We start from the raw sequence: 23,497 nt of genomic DNA, 5'->3' as shown, positions 1-23,497 counted from the left end.
TTTCCCCCAGGCTTATTATAATTTATGTTTGGTATGTATGTGTTGTTTGGTTTTTTTAATTGATAGGGTTTTTAGTTTTTTCTTAATATTAGATTTGTGCCTGTACAATATTGTTTTATCGCTTGTTGTGAGCAGCCCCGAGTCTTCGGAGAGGGGCGGCATACAAATCTAATAAATTATTATTATTATTATTATTATTATTATTAATTATTATTAAAGGGTTAAATAAGGTCCAGGAGAGAAGTGTTTTTAATAGGAAAGTGAACACAAGGACAAGGGGACACAATCTGAAGTTAGTTAGGGGAAAGATCAAAAGCAATCTGAGAAAACATTATTTCACTGAAAGAGTAGTAGATGCTTGGAACAAACTTCCAGCAGACGTGGTTGGTAAATCCACAGTATCTGAATTTAAACATGCCTGGGATAAACATATATCCATTGTAAGATAAAATACAGGAAATAGTATAAGGGCAGACTAGATGGACCATGAGGTCTTTTTCTGCCATCAGTCTTCTATGTTTCTATTAATTTCTTTTAATTAAAAAGAAGGGATTTATTTATTTATTTATTTATTTATTATTTATATGCCGCCCAGTCCCAAGTTTTTCCTTATTTCCAGATTGCATTTCTTCTTGGTGAGGTTCCGCCCATTGCTTCTTGTACTACCTTCAGGTGGCATGGAGAATAAATAGATGCCATCTGCTCTGTGGCAGCCCTTTAAGGATTGGGAAACTACTATTATATTCACCCTCAGTTTTCTATTTATTGAGCTAAACATACTCATTCTCTTAGCCCTTGTTCATAGGATTTAGCCTCTAGGCCAGGGGTGTCAAACTCAATTTCATTGAGGGCCACATCAGGGCTGTGCTTGACCTCAGAGGGCCGGGGGAGGGCTTGCCCAGGGTGTGTGGCCATGGTGGGCATGGCACAGGATTTGGGGGGCAGTAGTTTTAAAATGGCCGGGGGGGGCCCAGACACTTAGGCTGTATGGGGCCCCAAAATTCCTGATGGTGGCCCTGCTCCTGCTTCTTGATGTCCTCCACCCTTTGTCGCAAGGTCTGTCCTGCTAGATCACAGTTCATCTAGAGTATTAAATCTGGGGAGAAGCCTAATTTGTGAAGATTGAACTCAATGGCCATAATCCATGAGGAGGAAAATTCATCGTGAAGGATTAACGGAGCAAGACCTTGCGGAAAAAAATTAAGCTTTAACCACATATTTAGAGACGCTATACAGATTCTTGCTTCGACTTTTATCAGTCCAGTCTCCAGGCGCAGAAGTGCATTTGAGACACAACGTGGCATCTGGAGAATTGCTCTAATAAATTTGGATTGAACTAATTCTAGTGGTGTAAAGTGTAAAGCTGAAGCTGGCGGTCCAAGCAAGGACCCGTAAAGAAGCTGAGCTAGCGACTTGGCCTTAAAAAGCTTGATAGCAGCAGGAACATAATAACCTCCCTTTGTGCCGAAAAAAATGAGAATGGAGCTCGCTGATCTTTGGCCCAAGGCAGCTGCATATTCTCCATGTGCTTTCCTTGAGCCATTGGCCTGAAAGACCATCCCCAGGCATTTAAATGTGGTTACCTGCTCTATTTTGTGCCCATCAAGATACCATGAGTAAATTTTGGGGGGTTTTGCAAAGCCCATGACCTTTGTTTTTTCATAATTTATACTCAGGTTATTGTTATTACAGTACTAAAGAAGGCCTCGCAAGGCTCTTTTAAGGCCTACTGGCGTCCTGGAGAGGATCACGGCGTCATCTGCATAGAGCAAAAGGGCGATGTTTCAGTCGCCTATTTTAGGGGGGGGGGTTGATTTCGTTTGTTCAACCATTTTGCCATATCATTTATATAAAAGTTGAAAAGTAGGAGGGCCAGGATGCACCCCTGTTTAACCCCTCTTTCAGTTTTAACTGGCTTTGAGATGGACCCTTGCATATTACACCTCACCTTGAGGGACGTCTTGGTATGTAGGGCATGTAGTAAAGAAGCCTTTGATCAATAGAAGCAGCTTCTAACTTCTCCCATAATTTAGTCCTAGTTACTGAATCAAAGGCTGCCTTGAGATCTATAAATCCAGCATATAGTGATACAGGACTATTTTAGATGTATTTTTCTATAAGATGGCGGAGGACTAAGCATTGATCCAAAGTGCCCCTTCCCTCTCTAAAGCAGGCTTGCTTTTCAGTGATCGGATTCTCAGAATCCAGCCACTCCTTTAGCTTGCTTTGTAGGTGTTTGGCGTAAAGTTTACTAATTATATTTAATAGATTTATTGGTCTATAGTTGGCAGGGTCATCTCTTTTCCCCCTCTTAAAAATTGGGATCACAATTGCCAAGCCCCAATCCTCTGGGACGACATTCAAGTTAGTATCTTAACAAAGCCTTAAAATATCTCCCCGAATATATCTATCTATCTCCTTGAAGCATATACATATACCTAAATATATATATTTAAATATCTCATACACACACACAAACACACACACAAACATATATATACACCTACATACATATAGTACATATGTGTATATATATATATATATATATATATATATATATATATATATATATATACATACACACACACACACACACACACATATTGGAATGTCTGTGACAATTAAGGATAATTCTTCTGTGCTAGTCTCTGTTACTCATTCATTTGATAAATATTCTAAGCCTAATGTAGCATTTTAGCTAAATAAACAATTCACAAAAATAGATTAAACTAAAATACAGTACATCAGCCTTTCCTAAAGCAAACTACAAGACATCATGGATATTTGTAGATCATTTTAACTCATTTTAATGACAAAAGAAATTACTTAAACCCAAATGGGGCTGTTGAGTCAGCTGAGCATATAACCATGTTGGGGGAAAGCAGACTGGATTACCTGACTTGTCCTTTAGGGAGAAAAACTGGATTACTGCAAGCTAAATCATTTATATCTGCCTTTGAAAAGAGTTTGGTAACTTCTGATGATTTAAAAGACCGTTGGCCCCAGCTTTAAAAACAGGCTAATGTGATCTGTATTCTACCTTGACTCGTTGCCTGAATATTCTCAGGTGTAATTTACTGGTCTTGGTATTAAAGCCCTAAATCAGAAGATGGAGAATTAGAATTTGAACAAGTGAAAGAGACGATGATAAAATGGATGAGATGTATAGGACACAAAATAGATATAAATGAGTGGCAGCAACAATGGGAAAGGAACTATAAAATGGCAATGGCAACAGCATTTAAAGAAAATACGTATGTATAAGATGTTTTACAGATGGCATATGTCTCTAGAGAGAATAGCAAAAAAAATTAAGAACAAATCAATGAAGTGTTGGAAATGTAACCCTATACCTGGCTCCTTTTATCATATGTGGTGGATTTGCACGGAAGCCAAAAAATATTGCACAGATTCAAACATGGATTGAAAAGATTTTAAAACAAAATACCTGAAATATTCTTATTGGGCATACTGCCAAAGAAATTTAACCAAGAAGAAACATATTGTACACATAGTAACAGCCCCTAGAACAGTATTTGTGCAAAACTGGAAATTGAATAAAATACCAACACAGAGAGAAGTAGTAAAAAAGATAATGGACTGTGCAGAAATGAATAGAATGGCAATGAAAATTAAAGATAAAGACGACTCGGAGTTTTATAAAGTTTGGGTGAAATTTTATGACTGGTTTTAAAAAGAATATAAAGTTTTTATTATTAATTTAATATAAATGGGAGAGAAGGAAATGAGAAATATGATTGTGATAAACTGGATGACAAAAATAGACAAGGAGGCAGCATTAGATAAATAAATAACATATATCTAAAATTAAATTAGAATAGAATGGAAATAGATATACGTTTTAAGATTGTGATTAATAGAAGGAAAAATTGAGAAAAATAGTTTAGTATGCACTTAATAAAATTAAAATTAGTTATTGGAAATAAATTTTTTGGACATACTGAACTATTGAGAATTTAAAATGTGATTTGGAAGGTTTTATTATTTTACTATAAGATATGTTATAAACATATAGTTTGCTGTTGAAAGTATATGTGTTATGTACGTTTTATGTGGAGAAAAATAAAAAAAACTTTTAAAAAAAAGATGGAGAAGCTAACCTGATCTCCAGTGGTGGGATTCAACAGGTTCTGACCAATTCTGGAGAACCAGTAGTGGAAATTTTGAGTAGTTTGAAGAATCGGTAAATACCACCTCTGATTGACCCCGCCCCCATCTATTCTCTGCCTCCCGAGTCCCAGCTGATTGGGAGGAAATGGGGATTTTATAGTATCCTTCACCTGCCACGCCCACCAAGTCACACCCACAAAACTTGTAGTAAAAAAAACCTGAATCCCACCACTGATTTCCTCCTCCCCCCTCCACAGGAGCCACAGCAAAGAAATGACACGAAAGAAAGAACATAGGGGGGTATTCTTTCTGTATCGCAAAGATTTGAACAGTCATTAGATGACAATTCTGGAATTTTGTGTATTGTACAAAATGTTTTCTGCAACAAAGCATGAGCTATTTCTGAGTAGAATTTGAACCTTGTTGTCATCACATAAACATCATCACACTGCCTCCAATTCACCACCCTGCAATTACAAATGAAACACTGGACCCAAAGAGCATCAGATGGCTTTGTCTGGAGTGACACTTTTTTCAGTTTATCACATCATTACTACTCAACAGAAAGTGGGCAAAGCTGGCTGAGGAATTCTGGAAGTTGAAGTCCACAAGTCTTAAAGTTACCAATGTTGGGGACCCCTGCAATAAAGGATGAAGCCTCCCCACACTGGGGTGTGTCTCTACATGAGTAATAAAACTGATTGTGATCATAGCTGCATTTGTGAAAAGGCACTGCCAAGTGAAATTAAAATTAAAATAAAATTAAAGCTATACATGGGGCTCGGAGATTGCAAATAATCCAGAATGCAGCTGTGCAAGCTGTTATGGGTGTACTGGGTACATCCATTTAACGCCTACACTCCGCGAGCTGCACTGGCTTCCTATTAGTCTCCGGGCACAATTCAAGGGGTTCGTTATTACCTGTGAAGCCCTACATAGTTCAGGGCACATACCTCCCAGAGACCAATAGGAGCACACAGAGTTGGCCTCCTCCAGGTCCCGTGGACTAAGCAATGCAGGTTGGCGGGGCCGCGAGGGAGGGTCTTCTCTGTTGCCACCCCGGCTGTATGAAATCAATTTCCCCCCAATGTCCATACTGCTCCCACCCTACTGGCCTTCCATAAGGCCACAAAGACCTGGCTTTTCTGGCAGGCCTGGGGGCCATGAATTAACAACTATCATGGCCAAATAGTATGAATAGTATGCAGGCATTTTGTCTTGATTGTTTAATTGTGGGTTTTTAATCACAGTTTTGTTGTTTTAGATTGTATATTTGACTTATTTTTATTGTGTATTTTTATTGTTATTGTAAGCCACCCTAAGACCTTCAGGATTGGGCGGCATAGAAGTCGAATTAAATAAATAAATAGCAAAAAAAACCAAAGAAATAAAATACAAATGGATTATATTTACATTAATAAAGAGTAACGTTTTTTCATACCTTTGGTATTTGAAATTTCCGTGTTGTGCAAGAGAAAACTCACAATACGTATCCTAAAATATACAAGAACCAAAAATCAGCAATGCTAGTATAAACTGTTGAGAGGCAGAAATAAATACAATTGTTAGCATCCATGATAGAAAAGTATTTATTTTATTTTATTTATTTATTTTGTCCAATACACAATAATACACAATGAAGGTTAGAGGATATAGTATTATATAGAGAGGAAAAGTATTTCTTCCTAATATAGAGATTCTCCCTCCCCTCAACAAGTTTTATTTATTTTTTTTGTTTCTAGTATAGAGCTTCTTTAGGCATATAACTTTTATCCTGAAAACGTTTTCACTTTTTATCCCTAAACGGTGATCCTACTTTCTCCTGCTGGTGCCATTTAGAGAAACAGGAGCAAATAGATCAATGTCTGAGAATTAGGGAAAGGAGGCAGCAGTTTACCAGGGGCATTGCCAGTGAAGCATCTGTAAGGATTGACCTCCCTGCTTCAGTCCTTCCTTGAAGTTTTGGGTTTGGTTTGTTTGCTTCCAGCTTCCAGCTCTATCTCTGCATTCTACACCAGGGGTCCCCAACCATTCTGAACTGGGCCACACAAGGAGCAGGTGAGCGCACGCATGCATGAGTGCATTTGCAAAGCCAGCAGGCATGTGCCCTCACTTGTGCAAATGGAGCTGCATGCACGCATGGCTGCCACTCACACAGAACCATCCCCTCTCTCCCACCCATCCCCGCTGGTCTGCCAAACCGGATAGGTTGGGGACCGCCACGCACTAATCTGCACAGCTGCTCAGTAGTTTCCCTGCACTGTCTAGTAACCACAAAGGCCTTAGCAAAAATCTCTCTATTGGTTAATATTATGTGGAAATGAATTGCGTTGATATCTCTGCAATTTTGAAATGTCTTAGAAAGTGATTCCCAATTGATCCTCATTTCTCCACAATTAGAAGTCCTCAGTTAAACTATGCAATAGTCTCTGTGCTAATCAAAATATTTTCTTCAAAACAATTTTCCTATTAATTTATGACCTCATGACTTATTAACTGTTTGGACAGCAGCTTCATTTGAGCACAAACTGTATACACCGGCTGGCTGGCCGGCTGGCCGGCTGGCCGGCTGGCCGGCTGGCTGGCTGGCTGGCTGGCTGGCCGTGAGGTTTCCACGGAGGTCGATGGAATTGAGCTACAAGCAGACCTTCATAACGAACTTAACTTTATTAGAAAAGTAAAAAATGATTATAAGGCAGAAAGCATGTCTTCACATCTTAAAGACTAAGAAAAGAAGATGTCTGCTAGCTTCTCTTCCTCTGTAAGAAAGGAAGTGAGCAAAGCAGTGTTACATCATAGAAAGGAAGGAGCTACATTAACAAACAGAGTTAACCATTTAACTACAGGATGTTTCTTAATGTCTTTGGAGGCTGTCAACCCACAGCGTGACATACCTTACCTTTTTGAAGTGATTGCTGACTGTTGGTAATCTATTTGCTCTGGAATCAGATGCTCCGATTCATTATCAGGATTATTCAGAAGCCACTGGTATTTTCGAAAGATTCCACTCGGTGCATAAACTCCATAAAAGAGTTTTCGTTCCCTAATTTCCTAAGAATTTGATGGAAAAATAAATGACGCCAAGACTTATAAGACATCAGTCTAGGACAATTCTCAATTCACATACTCATGATTTGGTGCAAAAATATTATGATCATGCTTGAGAAAAGGCCAATTAGACAGATCATATCCACTTTATCAAAGCATGAGCTAGTTGTGTTGTCAGACTGAGCCACCTGACATCAGCTCCAATCCTGAGCAAGGAAAGCTGTGGGCCTTTTGTAAGCAAGAGCTTCAAATCAGCATGCCGGCTCAATATCCAGTAATGTGGTGTCAGCTTTAGGGGGAAAAGAGATATCAGTCTTACCTTGATAATGAACCCTTTCTTGTGCAGTTCTTCCAGAAACTTCTTTTTCTTGCGATCCTCCTTACTGTTGATTATGTGATCATCACAAACCAAGACAAAGTCCCATTCCTCAGGGAACTGGTCAGAGAAAAAACAATCAACTAGTTAAAAATCAATAACAAGCTTTCCTTCTTTCATAGAAGGAAACAACAACAATAACAACGACACATTAAAGCAGAGGTCTTCAAACTTGGCAACTTTAAAACTTGTGGAGTTCATGGAGTTGATCTCCACAAGTCTTAAGGTTGTCAAGTTTGAAGATCTCTGTATTAAGCTAATATGCCAACCAACCCCCAGGGACTTAGTATGTATGCATACATTACACATATACAGTGAAGGGCTGCCAAAATTTTATTACCACATTGTGAACGTGGCTTATGCAGAACATCCTGCATTTTCTTTCAACATCTTGCAGTGCAAATTGGGTGCTCTGGGGTGGAGCTCCATTTTCACCCAAAGTATACTCCCAGAGTATTAACAGCACATCGAGATATCACGATTATGATGTGATTCTTCTGCAGTGTAATCTTTCCCATTGTACAGGTAAAAAGAGGTTGAATCATCCCCAGCTCTGCCTTTGTGCTGTTCTACATGTTGCTTTTATATGCTGGTTTATTTAGTGAATAGCAAAGAACCTGCTGGAATGCTCTCTCCAACTACCCCTCATCCTGGTTGGTACAGAGCCAATAGGAATACACAGATGTGGTCATTTATAAACCTACATTACCCAGAATGCAATCTAACTACAATTCCCTTAATGCAATGTCTTAAAGAAACATCTCTTAATACTACAGTGGTAACAGCACATTCCCCGCCTGGAATTTGTAAAATTCCACTACTAACTAGAGAATAAATTGAAATAAATAAAGGTACAGGCTAAATAATGCAACTTAACTGTCTAACAAAAATAAACAAAATAGAATAGAATAGAATAGAATTCTTTATCGGCCAAGTGTGATTGAACACACAAGCAATTTGTCTTTGGTACATATGCTCTCAGTGTACATAAAAGAAAATATACATTTGTCAAGAATCATGAGGTACAACACTTAATGATTGTCATAGCGGTCAAATAAGCAATGAAGAAACAATCAATATTAATAAAAATCTTAAGGATACAAACAACAAGTTACAGTCATAAGTGGGAGGAAACAGGTGATAGGAATGATGAGGAAAAACTAGTAGTAATAGTAGTGCAAACTTAGTAAAGAGTTTGACAGTGTTGAGGGAATTATTTGTTTAGCAGAGTGATGGTGTTCGAGAAAAAACTGTTCTTGTGCCTACTTGTCTTGGTGTGCAGTGCTCTATAGCATGATGTAGGGTCTCCTGCACCAGCAGGGGGTTGGACTAGATGACCTGCAAGGTCCCTTCCAACTCTAATAATAAATAAATAAATAAGTAAATAAGAAAAACTAGTAGTAATAGTAGTGCAGACTAAGTAAATAGTTTGACAGTGTTGAGGGAATTATTGTTTTGCAGAGTGATGGCATTCGAGAAAAAACTGTTCTTGTATCTAGTTATCTTGGTGTGCAGTGCTCTGTAGCAACGTTTTGAGGGTATGAGTTGAAACAGTTTATGTCCAGGATGCAAAAGGTCAGTAAATATTTTCTCAGCCCTCTTTTTGACTCGTGCAGTATACAGGTCCTCAATGGAAGGCAGGTTGTCAGTAATTGGTTTTTTTGCAGTTCTGATTATCCTCTCAAGTCTGTGTCTATCTTGTTGGGTTGCAGAACCAAATCAGACAGTTATAGAGTGCTGCTCACAGACTCAATGATTCCTCTGTAGAACTGTATCAGCAGCTCCTTGGGCAGTTTGAGCTTCCTGAGTTGGCGGAGAAAGAACATTCTGTGCTTTTTTGATAACGTTTTTTATGTTAGGTGACCATTTTAGGTCTTGAGATATGAAATTTAAGGGTCCAGATAAAGATGGTATTCAGACTGCTGCAGAATTCCAAGTTCTCTAACACAATTATTGTAGCAGACAATAATGTCTGAACATACTAACCATTAACAAATCCAGATGGATTATAAATGGATTTTTATTCTTCAAACCACACACACACACACCCAACAGACAGGATTTTTTTTTTGTAAAGGTGATCCAGACTCTGATGGCCAGCAACATTTCCCAAACCAGGACAAAATCCAACCAAAATAACTGTGGGGTGGGGAGGGGGCAAAATGGCAAAACAAAGAAAGAATTTGAAATTATATTTGATCAGGCCTGTGTCTTCAGAGAGGAAAAAAACCCTGAAAAATGTCCTTGTGCATCCGTATGAGAGAGGCAGTTGCAGTGGTCCAAAATGTTGACTATTGCTCCATTCTAGGGCTCCATTCCTTGACTCTTCTATTCACGTGTCCCAAAGTGGAGAATAGGCAATCTGCTCTGTGCTTCCCAATACACACATATACACAAATACATGGCCTGGGGTAGTAAATTCACTGTAAACGGTTGGGCGCTGATTTGATTGTGCCGTGCACCAAGATATTCACACTTTCTGTAGTTGTGTAAGTCTTATACTATATCTTTTGTAAGTTAAATGCTGAGACTTCTGTTGTTTATTCATCTGTTTCATTGTAGGACAGTGGTTCTCAAGCTGGAAGTCAAGACCCCATTGGGGGTCGAACAACCGTTTCACAGAGGTCGCCTAAGACCATGGGAAAAGACAAATTCTGGCACCTTGGAATATATTTTTACAATCTGACCAATCAGGCATTTACGGTGGGGGTGTCTCTCTGCCAATCAGCTTAAAGCTATGTTGGGAGAACTGGTGCTAAAATTATTGTTGGGGGTAACCACAACATGAGGAACTGTATTAAAGGATCACAACATTGGAAAGGTTGAGAACCACTGTTGTAGGATATGTGTGAAAGTATTGTATACGTTCTACCTTGAATGCCTTCTCTCGTCTGCTGCCCTTGAAGAGGAAGCGGGAGGAAAATTGATTCTTTCTGCAAGGCTTCATTTGTATTTGAGAGATTCTATTTCTGTGTGTTTATATCACCCTTAGTTTGATCTCATGATGGTCTGTTTGCCTCAACTGGGCTACACATGTGCATGTCTAAGTATATATAAAAATGCCCTGTGCCGATGTAGAGACATTTCTATCCTGTCACTGAACTGCACAGACTCCACACTGTTCTACTTCTGACAGAAGGTTGACACCTCATGAGGATTTGCTTTCTAGAAGGAGTATGCTAGCTCGGTACCTTGTGTAATCTTTCAGGGAAAAGAACCACACCTGGGAAAGTAGAAATTAGATCAGAGTGCCTTGGCTCTGGTTGACATGCCTTGCTAGTAGCATTGCATAACTGCCTGGTTTGGTTCTGCAACCCAGCAAGATCAACACAGACTTCAGAGGATAATCAGAACTGCAGAAAAAACAATTGCTGCAACCTGCCTTCCATTGAGGACCTGTATACTGCACAAGTCAAAAACAGGGCGGTGAAAATATTTACTGACTCCTCGCATCCTGGACATAAACTGTTTCAACTCCTATCCTCAAAACACCGCAACAGAGCACTGCACACCAAGACGACTAGACACAAGAACAGTTTTTCCCCAAACACCATCACTCTGCTAAACAAATAATTCCCTCAACACTGTCAAACTATTGACTAACTCTGCACTAGTATTACTACTAGTTTTTTCTCATCATTCCTATCACACATTTCCTTCCACTTATGACTGTATGAATGTAACTTGTTGCTTGTATCCTTAAGATTTTTATCTATCTATCTATCTATCTATCTATCTATCTATCTATCTATTTATTGATTTGATTTGTATGCCGCCCCTCTCCGCAGACTCGGGGCGGCTAACAACAGTAAAAAGACAATATAAACAAATCTAATATTAAAAGTAATTTTAAAAACCCCAATTTAAAGAACCAATCATACATACAGACATACCATGCATGAATTTGATAAGCCAGGGGGAAGGGAATATCTCAATTCCCCCATGCCTGACGACAGAGGCATGATTGTTTCCTCATTACTTATTTGACACCTATGACAATCATTCAGTGATGTACCTCATGATTCTTGACAAATGTATCTTTTTATTTTATGTACACTGGGAGCATATGCACCAAAGACTAATTCCTTGTGTGTGCAATCACACCTGGCCAATAAAGAATTCTACTCTATTCTAAAGAATTCAATTCAGGAGAAACTATTGATAGGAGCACAAGGGACATTGAAGAACAGCATCAGTGTATACACCATATTCTGGCAAAGGGGAAAGAAGTGAAGCTTCGTCATTTGGCTTGCAATTCTCCATAAGTTATGTCTTACACTTTGAACATTCCTAGTTGAGGAGAGGTTTGTCTAGTAAGCCCTATAAAGATAAATCATGATATAACCACTATGTCATTATATAGTGTATAAAGTGTAATTCTGGGTTGAATAGGATGTTAATATTTTTTAAAGATGGAATTTTTTTTAGCAAGTCAGTGCATTCATATTCATCTGACACTTTGGCTGCTAACCCTAGCAGTAACAAATCTAATACATTTTATTTATTGATTGGTTGATTGATTGATTGATTGATTGATTGATTGATTGATTGATTGGACTTGTATGCTGCCCCTCTCCGTAGTGCAAAACATGCTTGTTTCTTTCCATTTCCTACACATTTTACTAACAAGGCTAGGTTCAACATTCCCTCCCACAACCTGAAGCACCTCCTGGATAAAATTAATTACTAAAATCTGAGAATGTGCCAAAAAACTGGCACATAAAGTTCACTTTCTGAATTTGAACCAGCAAATTGTAGAATTTGTTTCATGCAAGAGAGCTGTAGGCTCCTGAGATCTACATTAAAGATTTTCCCATGAATATCCTCATTCCCTGAATAGCATCAGGTTTTTTTTAATGCTGCAAACTGCCTTGCCTGGGACTATGGAAAAGAACAATTATGAATGCAAAAGTAAGAAACAAGTTCAAATAATTTACATGATAAATTCAACCAAGTGCTGCCAAGTGCTCTCAGAAGGGTGCTCTTTGAGTCCCTAGAAGTTAATTGAATTAAATCAGTGTTTCCCAACCTTGGCAACTTGAAGATATTTGGACTTCAACTCCCAGAATTCCCCAGCCAGCAAATGCTGGCTGGGGAGTTCTGGGAGTTGAAGTCCAAATATCTTCAAGTTGCCAAGGTTGGGAAACACTGAATTAAATGACACTGGAATTCTAATTGAATAATTTCTATTCAGTTTAAGAACAGGAGCAGCTATGAAACAAGTGAAGCAGAGGTGGGTTCAGACTTACCTCACTGTCGGTTTGCTTCCTCACACGCCGCATAGGTGTGTACGTGCTTTACGCAGGCACACACACATGTGCAATGCTAAAAACCCAGCTATGCAAAAGCAAAAAATAGCAGGAGGGTGGCGAGACAGCCGGTTTGGGGGCCTGTCCAGCCAGCCATCGCTGCCCATTCGGCAAGCAGGGGGAAATTCCCACTACTCCTTCTATAGAACCGGTTCGAACCATCAAGAACCCACCTCTGAAGTGAAGCCAAAATAATTGCTAGCTTTGGAAAACGTTGGATTGATCCCTATCATAATTACAACGTTTTGAAAATGTAATCTAAGATGTGTACTATCTCTAGTCCAGTCACTCTCTTGGGTTTCTTGTTGGGGAGGCAACAGGAGCAGGCGGGTATGTTGAATGTATTTTCCACCTTCAGTTATTTGTATTAATAATAAAGGCAGGGTATGAATGAATGAATGAATGAATGAATGAATGAACAGATAAATAAATAAATCTCTGTTTAAGATTAGAGTAAAAAATTTCCTTAGATCCACTTTAAAAACTATTTTTAAAGGCTTCTAAACCAAAGCAACAGAACTATAACTTACTGGTATCCGTCCTTCATAGTCTTCAAAAGGGGATAATTGCAGCAGTGGAATTTCCTAGAGAAAAAGATGGCAATGGTCAGAAATGTTTTTTCTTTTATACCTGAACATAACTTTTTTAAAATCACTCTCAATTGTATGCAGCAACAATAAGGGGAGCAACCTTATACATTTAAAGAATAAGGCTAACAACCTTATACAGTCAAAATACATTTTAAGAAAGAAAGAAAAAAAAGGAAGAAAAGGTATCAACAAAAAATTAAACCATTACTTGGTAATGTATTACTTGGTGTTTGGACATTTGCCTTTTTCCTTCTAAGATGAAAAACATGGACTACAAAACTTGATCAGGGCAAAGCAATAGATGCAATTTACACAGACTTCTATAAAGCCTTTGATTCCATGGAGCATGACAAACTACTTCTAAAACTAAAATGCTATGGCCATAGTTCCCTCTAAGCTGAGCAGTGAGCAATGGCTCACTTAAAAATCATCATCAACTCACAGTTTTTCAAACCTGCCCAGAAGCCGAGAGGGAAAGAATGAGAGGGAAAGAGTGCCGCCCAGTCCCGAAGGGACTGCCGCTCAGACACTATACTTTTCCGCCCACCCCAAAAAAAATTTAGAGGGAACACTGGCTATGGCATCTCTGGATCCCTACACAATTGGATAATTGCATTCCTGTCAAACAGACAACAGGTGATCAAAATAGGGAGCACTCTATCAAATCCTGTACCTGTTAACAGTGGTGTCCCCCAAGGCAGCATTCTAGGATCAACACTCTTTATACTCTACATAAATGACCTTTGTTATCATATTATAAGCAACTCCGTCCTCTTTGCCAGTGATGTATATAATAATAATAATTTATAATAATTTATTAGATTTGTATGCCACCCCTCTCCAAGTGTTAAAACTATTTTACACCACCGACAATACTGCTACCCTTCAAAAAGACCTTGACTTTCTGTCAGAATGGTCAAACAATTGGCAACTCCAAACCTCAGCCAGAAAAATGCTCTCTTTTACACATTGGTAAAAAGAATCAGAACCAAAATACAAGCTGAGCAGACCTGACCTTGTAGATGACCCTCACTCTGTCAAGGACCTTGATAGACCAATTCTTGAATAGAGCTCATCTGTCTGGAACACGTACTGCATATCGGACATTAATACAATTGATAATGTCCATAGATATTTCATGAGAAGAGTCCTCTACTCCTCTGCTTGCAACAGGATACCTTATGCCACAAGACTTGCAATTCTGGACTTAGACAATTTAGAACCACACCACCTTCGGTATGACCTAAGCATAGTTCATAAAATTATCCGCTACAATGTCCTACCTGTCAATAACTACTCCAGCTTCAACCACAACAATACATGAGCATACAACAGATACAAACTTAAGATGAACTGTTCCAAACTCAATTGCAGAAAATATGATTTCAGCAACAGAGAGGTCAATTCCTGGAATACACTACCCAAATCTGTGGTTTCATATCCAAACCCCCAAAATTTTAACCTTACATTGTCTACTGTTAACCTCACCCCGTTCTTAAGAGATCTGTAAGGGGCGTGCATAGGTGCACCAGCATGCCTACTGTCACTGTTTTAATGTTCCCTTTTTTTATTCATTTCATGTATTCAAATTATGTATATATTTATATGTATTATCTAGTACAAGATTGACAAAATAAAATGAATGGATGGATGGATGGATGGAAATAGGATGGAACAGAAATTATTCATGAGAAGCAGTGACTCGTTTCTTTTATAGTGCACATTTTAAAAAAGAAAATATACCAATTTACTTTGGCATTGCTTGGTTCCAGCATAAAATAAGTACCTGTATACTCTATCCATACAAGAAAGATAGTGGAAATGGCAAGGTTTTATTAAGGGGAGTGGGAACCAATCTACTGAGTACCAAGAAAAAATCATCAAGCATGAAATTCTGCCCACCTATTAGCGTGGGAAACAGGAAAAGAATGAGAGAATAAAGTACAATGGCATGGAATAAAATAGAAAATGGGGGGGGGGGGATGGACCATATGACATGAACTATGAATAAGAGTACTGTACTTCAGACAAGAACATTTTGAAATGATGACTTTGGTACGATTAATAGCAAACTGCTTCTCTGAATAACTCCTTCTATAAGCAAAATTGTATCATTCACCACCCAAGAAGGAAATGTTACAAGGCTTGAACTTCTCTTGAGGATCACAGAATAATAATATTTAGAGGGAAAGTATCAATTGGTGAAAAATACTCTTTCTGTCAGGAAAAATCCCCAAACAGGCAAGTTGACAAAATGAAGATGCTTCTACATGAGAAATACTGTTCAGGGCTGAACAGCTGAGTGTACATCTTGCACTAAATGATTATTTACTTCACCATCATGAAATACAATATAATCACAATTAACTACTTTCTCACAAGAACCAAGATGCCAAACAAGACACCCCCCCCCAAACCCCAATTTCACAGCTGAGCATTTTGGGAAAGAGGGCAATATCATTGCCGTGACAGAAAATGAGATTAGAAGAACTTTCTTCACCCACTCATTGCTATAGGATTCTCTTCCATATTTCAAAAGAATGACATGCTGGACTAGAGAACAATAATTGCTATTATTACTGTATTAGTCTTTATGAAACTACTGGCATATATATATATATATTTGTATGGGAAAGAAGTTCAGTTCAGTATTGACTTATTTAGTTGGATAATATTTATGTGTCCCAATACATGCACTGGCTTTAATAAACTTTTGATTTATGAAACTTGGGTGAACTATACTCCACTACACTGTGAAAGGGAACACTGAAGCAAACAATAGATTAATACAGCCACTGCACAGTTAAAATATCAAGATAGCTATCCTCTAGCAAGCTGGCTGTGAGTAGGTGTCTCTAAAAAAAATAGCTCCATTTAATTATCAACAGCATTATGGTTAGAGAAACAAATCTGGTTAATTGCATTTAAACTAATTATTACAATCAAGGTAAAAGTAACTATTATACTATCTTTTTTTTTTTAGTACTATGAATTCAAAGGAAATGTTGCCTTGGGAATGGCTGTCTCTTATGAAATTATCAAGTTTGACAGCCCTGTCAGAAAATAATGGCTGAACAACATGTAGAGTTGATATCTCTGATACTTTTGGTGAGAGGTGCTGTGGCATTGGGCATCGTCAAAAGACCTGAATTGCCATCAATCTTACTTTGGACATCTAATCCATTTCAACATTTAAATGATCATCTAATTCATTTTTATACTCAGGTACCATCAGATTAAGAAGGTTAACAGAGTTGGAAGGGACCTTGTAGATCATCTACAACAGTGGTCCCCAAACTACGGCCCGGGGGCCGGATGCGGCCCGCTGAGGCAATTTATCCGACCCGCGGCAGCACACGAGATTTTACATGGAGCCGGGCATTGGAGTTGGGGGCGGGGAACAACGAAACTGCGAGACCGGCTAAAGTTTTTCTTTTTTGAATGGCGAAGGTTTTTCTTATTCTGAATGTTGCGCATACGCGCGCATTCCCCATCCCCTTGTGGGCTGGCAAGGGGATGGGGCGGAGAGGCCACAACCGAGAGGCAGAGGGAGAGATACAAAGAAAGTGAGTGAGAGAAAGAGAAAGAAAGTGAGAGAGAGAGAGAGAGAGAGAGAGAAAGGAGAGGAAGGAAGAGAGAGAGAAAGAAAGAAAGAAAGAGAAAACTCGGCAAGGAGTTGGGGACTTGCTTCACTTTACCTCCTCCTCCTCCCTCAAGGCAGCGGCATTAAGAAAACCGCAGGGGTTTTTTTATAGTCTGGCCCTCCAACAGTCTGAGGGACAGTGAACTGGCCCCCTGTGTAAAAAGTTTGGGGACCCCTGATCTACAAGGTCCTACAGGAGTCCCACGGGATTGGGCAGCATAGAAGTCGAATCAATTAAATTAAATTAAATTAAATTAAATCTAGTCCAACCCCCAACTCAAACAGGAAACCCTACACTATTTCTGGCAGATGACACACCAGTCTCTTCTCGAAAGCTTCCAGTGATGAAGCTCCCAAAACCTCTGAAGGCCAGCTGTTCCATTGGTTGATTGTCCTCACTGTCAGAAAATTTCTCCTTATAGCTACTGTATAACTAGTGCCAGCCAAGTTTATGATTTAAAATAGATAAAGTCTTATTTTTTCTTTGTTTTTCTGCATTGTCATCAATCTCTTTTGCAAACTACCATGCTGTTTTCATTGACTAATCAGTGATTAGATGCATCAAAACAATATTAACACTTAATGGACACTTACATAAAATTTGCCCAGATGATCTGTCCCAAACCTAACTCTTCTACTGATAAACAGCCATGGATATATAATGCTGGTTGGAAGTTTAGAATGTGAGGAATTTCCTCACATTCTAAACTTCTCAAGAAAGCTAGATCTTCACAAAATAGCAACTAAAACGCAGTAATTTTAGCTTGGTCATTTGTGTCTTAAATGAGAATTCTGACTTTATTAGTGTGATATATCACATTTGTTTCGTTAGCTGTCCATGGTATTTTTAGGAATCTTCCCCAACACAATATTCAAAGGCATTAATATTCTTTCTATCTTGCTTCTTCAAAGTCCAACTTTTACCTCTATAGAATGTCACAAGGAAAACTATTGCTTAAATGATTCTGATCTTTTTAGGTATAGAGACATCACTTTCCCACACATGAGCTAGTCATGTTGTAAATTTGACCGTGTTGTAAATTTGACCATTCAAATTTACAACAGCACTGAAAAAGGTGACTTGTGACCATTTTTTACATTTACAAACTTTTGTAGCAGCCCCATGATCGTGTGACCAAAATTCAGCTACTCTGCAACTGTTTCATGTTTATGACCATTGCTGTGTCCCAAGGTCGTTTGATCCTTTTTGCGACCTTCTGAGAAACAAAATCAATGGCAAACCAGATTCCCTTAACAACCGTCTTACTGGCTTAACACCTGCAATGATTAATATAACAACTTTAGCAAGAAAGGTTGTAAAATGGGGCAAAACTCGCTTTAAAATGTATCACTTAACAAGAAAAATTTTGGGCTCAACTGTGGTTGTAAATGAAGGACTACATGTATTTCGTTTTAACCCCATTTTCTTCTATGCTTCTTGATTTTCAGTATTAGAGCTGGCAGACCATTTGTATTTTCAGTATCAGAGTAATTTTATCAGCATTGGACAGGTTATTCCTGTTTCTTCCTCCAATATTAAAATCACATTCTTTATATTCATCCAGCTTCCCACTGTTTAGATTCAGAACGTGAATATAATAGAAAAGGAGAGAGTACACAACCTCATCTCACTCCTTTACTGACCAGGAGCCAGTCAGTTTCTTGTCCTGGATATGAGTTTTGCATGAGGCAATTTGATGTTTTGTGATTCCCATTTCCCTAAGAACATTCCACAACTGGACATGATTAACACAATCAAAGGTCCTTCTATAATCAATAAATATAGACTTCTAAAATATATTATTTGGCTTTCTCAATTATTCAGCAAGTGTATAATTTTTGGTAATTCAATATTTTGCTTACTTTTGTCTCTAAAGCACAAAACATAGTAGGGGTTTAGTTGCTTGGAGTTTTTACTTACTTACTTACTTACTTACTTACTTACTTACTTACTTACTTACTTACTTACTTATTAGATTTGTATGCCGCCCCTCTCCGAAGACTCAGGGAGGCTAACAACAGTATAAAAAGACAATGTAAACAAATCTAATATTAAAAATAATCTAAAAACTTCAACATTCTTCATCAGTTTCTGTTAATAATTGTATTTTAAAAGGTTACTTTATGAATCATTATCACCTTGAAAACTTTTCATCATTTAAGCTTAGCATTTGAACCCAATTTCTATTCAAGACTAAATATATTTCTTCTATCTGTGAAACAAAGGACCAAGATCTGCTAAAATGTGTTACGGTAAATTAATTGAGATTCAAAACACAATCCAAGCCTTATATGCAGGATGGACCTATTTTTATCAATCAAAATGAAAAGGTTATGGAAAGGTGGGTCAAAGATGATTAAAATAATATAAAGAGAAACTGAAAATGGAAAACGCACACTACTTTTTTTATTATACTGTTCTATAAACCACTCTAATTTGATCAGGCATAATCTGATTTACAATCCATCCTGTAGATTAATTGCGAAATATTTGAATCGATATTTATCCTTTGCTTTTTACCGTTTGTTAGCACATTAACAGAAAGCTAGCTGTTATAGTTTTAATCCATGGAGGAGAGCAGTTTAGCATCCATATTAACCTCTTTTGGGGTGCTCCATACATTTAAAAAATGACAAAGGACTCCAAGAAGTTTAAGAAATACTCTTCTAGAGGATAATCTTAACCACCAAAAAAATAAATAATAAATCATGGTCACATGACCATAGAATGACTTGACAGGTCATGCCTTGACGACCACCCCGAGTCCTCGGAGAGGGGCAACATAGAAATCCAATCAATCAATCAAGCAATCAATCAATCAATCAAGTTGTGCCCAACATGTGGTCATGTGACTGGAGGGCACCACAACCCTTTACTATGGCCAGAGGTGGTTTATGGACTCTAAAGCACTTGTTCTGTGGCCATTGTATTGTATTTATTAGACTTGTACACCGCCCTTCTCCAAAGACATTGTAACTTCAAACGATTGTAAAACAATCAGCCGTTAACCAAGGAGTACCTGTTTACACTTAACTTTGTTGCCATCTATTGAGCATCTAGATTTTTGCAGTGCAGATATGTGAGAAGGGCATATAAGAACCGCTGGATTTATGATCTTGTGAGCCCAGTCATTTTGTTCTATTCCATAAACTATGTTCAAAAGAAATTATACCTTAATATGTTGCATAAATATAAGGTATAATAATGCTATTTGGTTTCCAATGCTGCTAACAGACAGATGGTTCACAACACTACTAAGACTGGGGTTTGTACACTGAATTCTAGTTATGTAAACTTTGGGTTTATTTTCAGAGTGCTCCTGCAGCTCTGTATCAAATAAGGATTAGATAACCCAGAACAGAGAGTCAGCTTTAGCCTCAGGAACCTGCCTTCGATGTAAACCATCAACTTAGCCTTAAGTGTTATGAAATTCTTGGGAAACTTTAATTGCATGAGTGGATAACCACTCCTGAAATTAAATTCCAGCTTATCAACAATCACCTTCCCTGAAAACAGGATAGTTAGCTAATCAAATAGTGAAACAACTCTCAAACTATGAGGAAACATTGGGCTGCATAACTCTTCAATTCCAAGTGAAAGCTAGCGTGTAGCTTTGTGACCCACAGGTTGAGAACCACTGCTCTAAGCTATGGGAGTTTTTATAAACATAATCAATAGTTTTTCTCCAAGGAACGATCAATCAATTGCACAGTTTTAAATTATAAACCAACTGTATCTTGCTATAAAATGTTCCAGTTTTTATATGAAAGCTAAATAATTTTTTAAGTAAAAGTGAACTATTGATCCTATTTTCAGCCATAACCAGAACATGAACTTTGAGGAAAGAGGGAGGGGGGAGGGAGGGAGGGAATTTCAACAGTTGCCATACGTAAATGTTTCGCTGTGCTTTCCCCTCCACACCTTTCTTTCTCAGAGATTTGCCTAAAGGAGTCCTTGCAGTTTTCTCCGCAATATTTTAAAGAAGCAGTTCGCCTTTGCCTTCTTCTATCTTTAAAGCTGATAGAAAGTGGCTAGCGCGATGCCTTAACCAGTGATGGGATGCCAAAATTGTTTGGGATGCCAAAATTGTGGCCGTGGCTTATTTTGTGGATATGGCTTGAGGGTCATGTGATCAGGTGGGAGTAGTTTGACAATCATGCCACGGGATTAAAGGTCATGTGACTGAGTGGGAGTGGCTTACCAACCAAGATAAGTTTTCAAATAGGTGCTTGGACTCTTTTTCAGTTGATGACGTCCCATTATTTGAATAGCCACAAAAAGGACAAATGAGAGTCAGCATTATTTGTTGAGGAGCACAGTAACATTAAAGTGCACTAGTGTGCCTTCCATCCCGTCCTATTGTCTCCCCTATATCTCCGAGTCTTCGAAGGGGCAGCATACAAATCTAATAAATTATTATTATTATTATTATTATTATTATTATTATTATTATTATCTCATATATCTTTTCTTCTATTCCTATATCCTTTCTCTATTATTTCATTGATATATTTTATTCCTATATCTTCTCTTCTATTCTTTCTCTGATATATTTTATTACGAGTATATCCTCTATAACCTTCATTGTGAATTGGACAAAATAAATAAATAAATAAATAAATTTTAAGGTTTTGTACTGATCCCACAAGGTTCAGTATGATAACAGATTAGTCAAGTGGCTCAATTTTCTTTAATTGCTATAAAAGTTCAGTTCTAGATAATGATTTAAATGATTAAACGTTTATGGGTAAAAACATACTATTTAATTATTTCCTATTTTCAAAGTAATTAAGGATCATACTAAGATACTAGAGAAGGAAGGACAATTTAAATTTTTTTTTTACTAAATCTGTACTTCTATGTCTACTAGTTTTTCTCATCATTCCTATCATCCTTTTCCTCCCTCTTGGACTGTATGACTGTAACTTGTTGCTTGTATCCTAAGATTTTTATTAATATTGATTAGTTTCTTCATTGCTTATTTGACCCCTATGACAATCATTAAGTGTTGTATCACATGATTCTTGACAAATGTATCTTTTTCTTTTATGTATGCTGAGAGCATATGCACCAAGACAAATTCCTTGTGTGTCCAATTACACTTGGCCAATAAAATTAATTCTATTCTATTCTATTCTATAAATAGTGCATAAACGTATTACCCCCACTGCACCCTCCACCCCACCCGTGGGGGCAGCAGCCCATTACTGGCCTTAACCACTAAAAGGTTAAACCCTTGAAAAGTCTGCTTACAAACAAGTACATAGAAAAAGAAAGATGCGTGTTTATTCTTGTATGTAATATATATTTGTATATAAAACTCCTTTTTTCTAACAAAATTGGTTTTTTTTAAAAAAGTAAGAAAAGGAAATTCTTGCCAAACGCGTAATGGATTCGATTCGACAACAAAGGAAAGACCGCAAAGGCTCAAGAAACGCATGGGCTCTCCGGATGTAATCCCGACCCGGTTCTGTGGGATTTATTCGGGAAGTTGAATAAGGGGCCCGTAGTTTTTATTCCGGTCTCGCAGGTGCCTCCTTGGCACGCAACAATATTATCTTGGAGGTATAACCTGAAAGGGCCGGCCGCGGTTCATTTTAACTGCGGGGGGGGGGAGGATTCCTTATTTATCTCATTCACCACTTCCGTCCGTGTTCAAGATGGAACCAAATCTCAAGTTGTTGGTGTTTGGCACCGCACGACGCCAAGCTTTCGAACCTGGGCCCTAACCCACAGGATGTGAAGGGACAACAACGCTCGCCCGAGATAGCGGGAGCCTCCGAAGTGGCTCGGTCAGTTTGGTCACACCCGACCTGCAGTTCTGCCCTCTTACCGGCATGGTGGAGGGAGGGAGGTCGGCGCTCCTGGCTTCGTATCTACGGACTTCCTCGCCCGCTTCAGGAGCTGGGCCGGAGCAGGGATCCCCTTCGCCGCATGCTGTTCTGAGGCGTCCTCCAAGGTCTCAATTCAAGCCTGAAGTGCTGGAGGCGGCCGGACTTCCGCGTGTGACTGTTTGGCTGCGGTGCGCCTCCCGACAACCCAATCCACCACCTGCCGCTGAGAGAGAGAGAAAGAAAAACTTGCCCTAAACTTCCCGCTCTGCCAGATTTAACCTGGATAACGAAAGAGTCGGCGGGGCAGGGGCGGGGAGAGCCAAGCCCTCAGCGGTGTTGCTCAGAGATGGGTGTGTGCGCTCCGCGCTTCCCTTTGTTACTATAGCGCGAGCTGGTTTTCTTCCTCAAAGTGAGTAAATAGTCGTACGGGAGAATCCCGTCCCCCGCCAACCAAGTTAACTAGCTGAAAATAAGATGATGATGATAATAATAATAATAATAATAATAATAATAATAATAATAATAATAATAAATTTATTAGATTTGTATGCTGCCCCTCTCCGAA

General features: G+C 38.5%; 1 protein-coding gene across 1 annotated transcript in view; it reads right to left on the bottom strand.

The window, feature by feature from the left end:
* Nucleotides 1–23,139, bottom strand: part of ANO9 (anoctamin 9) — a 59,935-nt gene extending 36,796 nt beyond the window's left edge. Inside the window, exons 1-5 of the mRNA XM_070766133.1 lie at nt 22,932–23,139; nt 13,395–13,448; nt 7,499–7,615; nt 7,031–7,182; nt 5,573–5,625 (exon numbers count right to left, since the gene is read on the bottom strand). Of these exons, the coding sequence (XP_070622234.1) occupies nt 5,573–5,625; nt 7,031–7,182; nt 7,499–7,615; nt 13,395–13,448; nt 22,932–22,937 (382 nt within the window). The 5' untranslated portion in view covers nt 22,938–23,139. The remainder of the gene's footprint in view (nt 1–5,572; nt 5,626–7,030; nt 7,183–7,498; nt 7,616–13,394; nt 13,449–22,931) is intronic.
* Between the last annotated feature and the right edge of the window lie 358 nt (nt 23,140–23,497).

The sequence above is a fragment of the Erythrolamprus reginae genome, chromosome 1 (assembly GCF_031021105.1).
Source record: "Erythrolamprus reginae isolate rEryReg1 chromosome 1, rEryReg1.hap1, whole genome shotgun sequence".
NCBI lineage: Eukaryota > Metazoa > Chordata > Lepidosauria > Squamata > Dipsadidae > Erythrolamprus > Erythrolamprus reginae.
The sequence above is the reverse complement of the archived record's forward strand: the minus strand, read 5'-3'. Positions and strand labels throughout refer to the sequence as shown.